Below are 6000 nucleotides of genomic sequence, written 5' to 3' on the forward strand. Positions count from 1 at the left end.
GGGCGGATACGACACGATCGTATTGCGATTTCCTATCGGAATTTATATTCCATCGCTCCGATACCACATTTCACACGGTACGTATATCTCGCGTATATACTTGTACCTCCGCGTATAGCGCCACGAATGTCCCTTCCCGTGAAGGAAGTCTTGAAAGAGTTATGCTCTTCATTCAACCTTAATACGTAACTTTTCTGCGAGACTTACAGGCGGAAATCCACGTTTCGATCATACAGAAAAATCGCCGTTCGCGGTCTCCCCAGAATAGAATTCGCCTTCTTCTTTTCCATTTGCGCACTCTTTTACGTACTGTGATATTTTCCTTTTTTTTTTCTTCGCTGAACAATACATTTCTCCTGCAGATATCCACTTTTGCTCAATTTTCGAACAAGTGACGTGGAATGCAAATTCACGAAAATAAATAAATTAAACAAATACACTTGATTCGCGTAATTGCTGTTTGATCTCTCCAGTCACGTCATATCTAAAATACTCGCGTACGCGTCAACAGCGTCGCTCGATTGAATACCCGCTCAGGAAAAGAGATAAGCAAGCTGCTACCTGACTTGCGTCGCTACTGCATGGCTCCGTGCAGACCTGCCGACGTGCAGGCTGAACACGAGGTCTTATTCATGATTTGAGGGACGCATCCTGCCGGAAAAAGGAGAGGAGACGGAAAGAATAGCCGGGACACAAAGACGGACGAAGGAGGGAGGGGGATGGTGGAGGCGGGATGAAGGAAATAACGGGCTCAGCTGCTAAATATTCAATAAACGTGAGCATTACTCGTCGCTGCACGCCCACGTCCCAAGATAGATTATGGAGGAGCGCGGAGTCGATGAGGGACGAGAATATCGAAGTAGGCGAAGAAGTAGGGGGATCGCCATTTATTCTACGGAATTCGTGATCGAGATTCTTGTCCGATAGCGTGTACAGAATGCCTCCTCCAGGACACTCGAGAGCTACGTCGTCGATATTGCCGGCTGCGTCGATAATCCGACGAATTCACTTGTACTTTGCCGCGTGTTCAAAACGAGATATCTCACACTGCAGACCTTCCGCGCGCGCGGCGCGGATCGGCGGATCGAAAATCCATTCCGCGGATAACAACGCGTCAAGAAGCATGCGATTCCCTCGGCGGGGATTTGATCCGTACAAGACTTAGCGCCTGCAAGCCCGCCCCGGCGGGCGTTTGACTTCGATCAGACGCGTCCTATAATTAAGAGATACGAGCCTTGTTGCCTCGATCCGATTAACGCGTTTCTCCTTTCCCACCTCGCGAGCCTCCCTACGTCGATCCTAATTTATTCGATTGGGCGCCACCTTTCTCTCGTCGTAAAAAGAGAGAAATACGGACCGCGCTTCGAGGGAAGATGAAATCAAATGCTTCGCGTTTCGGTTGCCGTCAATGGACGCACGTGCGAGAAGATAAAAAAATTCAAACAAGCCCCCCCCCCGTCACCGATGAATATGGATATACGATGCAAAAGGAGCTTGATTACGAAAATCTTTGTAATGGAGATTCTCGAAAAAATGTGAGGGACACTTTTATTTCTTCTTATTATTCAAAAACAATACGTAGACGTTCGACGATGCTCTGTATACGAGAAAAAAATAAAGAATTACGAGTATCATTTGATTTGTACGTGCAACGTGCGGAAAGAAGTAGAGGGCTTCACGACTCGGCCCCGAGTGCTTTCTGAAAGCACGGGTAATCTCGGGTAGTTCTTAATAAAAGTCTGCGAGAGTCGAGTTAGGTTGCTTTCTTTCATTGCGCAAGGTTTTGCGCAAGAGGCAATGGCGCGGGAATCATCCCCTCCTCCCCGCCCCCACCGGTCGCGCTAGCTATTTGCATGTTATTACCTTGTTTACATATTTATTCAATAGCTAAGATCCCGGAGGGTCGCAAACACCCCGTAATCGGGGCTTTCTCCTCGTGTTCGGCCCTTTAATTTTGGATTAAAGCCCAAAGCTGCGCGCGACGCGTGCCAACTGGGCGATTAATAAATCACCGTCGCGACCCGACGCGACGTCGCGTATCGATCACGACGGTGTCGTTTTCTTCGCCGCATTTCCGAGGTACTTAAAATAATGTAGGCGGAAACTGAATCTATCTCCCTTACCTGCTTGTGCATCTCCACATTAAGCCCGTACGACATCTCGTAATACTGCAAAAGTAAATGAAACAGACAGATTAGAACGGGTAATCACATAAATTACGGATGTTAGTACGGAATTAGTATAAGCGTATAGTGTGTTGCGTATAGGCTACATCGTTATATGCGTTTCGTTAACGAAGCCACGTCGACGTTAAGCGTAAGGTGATGCGTGCGTGAACTGGCAGCGTAACGCCGACTTTCTCATGCAAAAGCTGAACTTTGCCGGAAGGTTGCTCACACGAAATCCAATTTTCGTATTTACGTTACGGCTTTGTCATTTTATCCTATCCCGAAAACGTTACCGTGTAAAATTCCCGTTTATTCTCTCTCTCTCTATCTTCTCTTTCTCTCGGAAAGCTAAGAAAATTCGGTTAAATTTGCGCCACGAATGCAATGCCGCATATATCTAGGTATACCTACGTGTTCACGAATTGTAGAAGTGAACATCGATTTTATCTTTCATTGCGACGACGAAAAGATTCGTCGTATACTCTATTCGACGTGTTATTTTTGCGCGTAACGATCCGCGAGCACAAATAATTGAAATGGGCGTATAAATATCACGTCGAATAAAACGCGAAGCCACTCCGTGGGATTAATCGAATTATCGAGTTTCGCAAACCAAGATGCCGCTCGAATCCGTAATGACGCGGCTGTGTGCGGGAAGGAGCGCCTCGCGGAGAGGATCCTTAAGGGCCTCGCCTCGCGATTGCAGGGTTGAGATTATATCGATCAAATGAGATTACGAGATTACGAAAAGCGGACCAAATTGAGCCGTAATGCGAGACCGCAGTCAGCCGGTAAGAGGGATAAGCGCGTCGAGAAAATGAGAAAAACGAAGACGAGGATGAGAAAGGAGCGCGGCCCTCTCCCTTCTATCTGTCTCTCTCTCACTCTCACTCTCTCTCTTTCTCTCGTTCTTCTCCTTCTCCCCAAGAGGGAGAAAAGGCTTGTACGTGCGCGCGCGTACGCCGTCGGAGTGCTGCACGTGTGCGTATGCGTGTCGACCAAAGACCGGTTTCTCGTAACATCGTTTCTACATCGTGTGTACAAGACTCAAGCCGGGGCTGGCTTTAACTAATTCGCTTACCGAACAGCGGTTCTCATTTCGCACGCATGGGATTTCTGATCGTAAAAGATTCGCGACGGCGGCGAATGGCGCTCATACGTATTTAGCGTAAAAACGTCGCCGTTGGTAGCGCGGTTTCGCGCGGCATTTCCGTTCCCTCCGCGAGCCCATATTCATTGCACTCCTGTATCGACGCGATACATACCGACGCATGCACGTGGGTGGGAATACGGAGTATTATAAGTAACGACGATCGGCCAAGGAGGGAAAAAGAGAGAAAATCCGGCAGTTCGCGATTTTAACGAGCGTCTTGAATATAGTCGCCGCATTATTCCCCGGCGGAATCAACGACCGTTGTGAAAACGGGCTTTATTGCCCGGCGATCGTAAAGAGCGTACTAAACCGCGTTTTAATATATCGGTGCGGCTACGACAGTCGGTTTAGAGTTTTTCACGCATATATATACGAGGGGGAGCGTAAGGTAATAAACGCCGATAGACGTCGTGACGCGCGCGGACCCGAAGAAGACAATTCTCGCGCGCTTTCGAACGCAATGTTCTCTCGACGTTACGTTACGATTTTAACGACACCAGTAATATTTATTTCGCAATGCGGTAGAATTACCGTTAATACTTCAAACGCGGGCAAATTCGTCTGGATGAATATTTTACGGACCTGCTTCGGACAGGCCGCGATTAATTAAACCCGTTTGTTTTAATAATTCGATATTCATTCGGCGCGGTTTATCTTCGAAATTACGATTATTTTGTAAATTGCGAACGCTACAATGTATATATAGAAAATATAAATGTAGAAATTTGGCCCCGCGCACGCTCCCGCTTTTAAATATAAATTAATCCGCCCATATTTTTATTACATTCGCGCTCGCGAGCATTATCAATAAATCGCGAAATGTATATTTCAATCGGCTCTGTTCTTGCGAAAATAATAATTTCGTTGAAAGCTCGCAGCTTATGTTGCAGCATATAGTGAAATGTAATTATGTTTAAATACATCAACTTTATTAAAACGTCGAGAACAAAATAAAAGAAAAGCGATTAAAAATTTACCAATGACGTGTATTCCATTTTTTATCATCGAGTTTCTCTACTAACAGAAAATTAATTACAAATCGTTTTTTTTTTGTAATTTAATTGTCGAGAATATAATTCGGCGAAATAATTCCTCTCCTCCTCCTCCTCCGTGCATTTTGGCCGGATTCGCCGGAAAGAGAAAGAGAAAGAGACGGTTAAGAAGTGCAAGCTACACGAAGATCGTCTCGCCACTGGAGACCGTCCCAACGAAGCAATTGGTCTTTAATTAATAGACTTCACTGACGGAGAGAGACCGTCGGAGAGATCGGGATCTTAATTATCACGAGACTGGAAACGCCACTCTTGCGGTCGAGATGTCTAATGCGAGTCAAGGAACACTGTGAATAGCGACAGTCGGTTACGATAATGGAATGAAGCCACTCGTAAACTCGATGCGGCGTGAACGTTACATAGTAACCGTGAATATTTCATAGTATCGATATTCTATGTATGTACAATCGTGGACATATCGGTTGCGACACTTTTTATTTATAGGTCTCAAAACGCACTAATATTTTGCAAATACGAACCACGATTGGTGTTATACTGTCGTCTAGGCTAAAGATAGTACATCGTGGTTCGCATTTGCAAAATATTAGATACCTATATAAAATATATATTATGCATATTAAAGATACATTAAAAACCTATTAAAAAAAAAGTGTCGCAAGCGATCTGTCCACGACTGTACGCGTTGCACCGCGCAATTTTTCCTTTATGTTAAAAACTGACGAAGCATTTCGGTGCTTTTGGACAATAAATCTTTTTTTCTTCTCATCTTTTCTCGAGATCGAGAATAATTTTAGCCTCCAAGTTCGTATAAAATTCTCTCTCGTTCGAGAAACAGTTCGAGAGAAGATTCGGGTTGAATTATTAACTGAAAACTTACTCCGCGTGGATAAGTCACCTCTAATCGTGACCGATTGAATCGCGAAAACGACTCTGGAATGGCGCAATCTCTTTTCAATTCACGAGCAGCCAAATGATATCGATCACGATCGGTATCTACCCCACGAAGAACGTGCTGGCTTGTCCCCTCTCGCGTAGAGAAAGAGAGAGAGAAACCTTTATCGTACCCTTCATCGTCTCGCAATGAAAATCATTCTCGAACGTATATAACTCTTTAGGCAACGACGATGTCTCTGATCGTGTACGATTTGCAAATTTCGTCCTCGATGCAACCTCGTTACTCCGCGGTCGAATCGGCTTAATCAAGAACATACCGCAAGCCTACGTGTACGACTGGCAACAGTCCGTGTTTGCGCTCGTGTAACTCGTGCTGTACGAAGTGACTCAGCAAATCGGGCCTCGACGTATCGTATCGCATATACGGGGAAATTAATTCTCTCGCGTATACGCGTTCTTATACACCTCCAGCACTATTTCCGTACTTAATAGAAACGTTTTACAGTATCTCACTCGACCGGCGCGGCGGCGAGAGTATATCGCGCCCGCAGTTAGCGTGCGATTCGCGAGCGGAAACACGAAGCGTAACAACTCGGGCCAAATGTATCGAGTGGCATTGCCGAGCGCGACGAACGAAGTGCTTCCTCGCGACCAGGTCTCTCTTTCTCTCTCCCGCCTGCACGCTCGCGGTTCGCGCGCTCGTAAAAGTTCACGAGCTCGACAATTACATGAAAGAGTCGTAAAGGCGTAACGCTTCTCCTCCTCCCCCCCC

The 6000-nt window shown here is 46.0% G+C and overlaps 1 protein-coding gene across 1 annotated transcript in view; it reads right to left on the reverse strand.

Annotated features, from left to right (window-relative positions):
- The window catches only part of LOC105450483 (protein groucho-like), a 70573-nt gene that overhangs the window by 40637 nt on the left and 23936 nt on the right, over positions 1 to 6000 (reverse strand). Inside the window, exon 4 of the mRNA XM_011690335.1 lies at positions 2124 to 2168. Coding sequence (XP_011688637.1) covers positions 2124 to 2168 — 45 coding nt within the window. The remainder of the gene's footprint in view (positions 1 to 2123; positions 2169 to 6000) is intronic.

Source organism: Wasmannia auropunctata, unplaced genomic scaffold (genome assembly GCF_000956235.1).
Source record: "Wasmannia auropunctata unplaced genomic scaffold, wasmannia.A_1.0 LD336061.1, whole genome shotgun sequence".
In the NCBI taxonomy this organism is placed as follows: domain Eukaryota; kingdom Metazoa; phylum Arthropoda; class Insecta; order Hymenoptera; family Formicidae; genus Wasmannia; species Wasmannia auropunctata.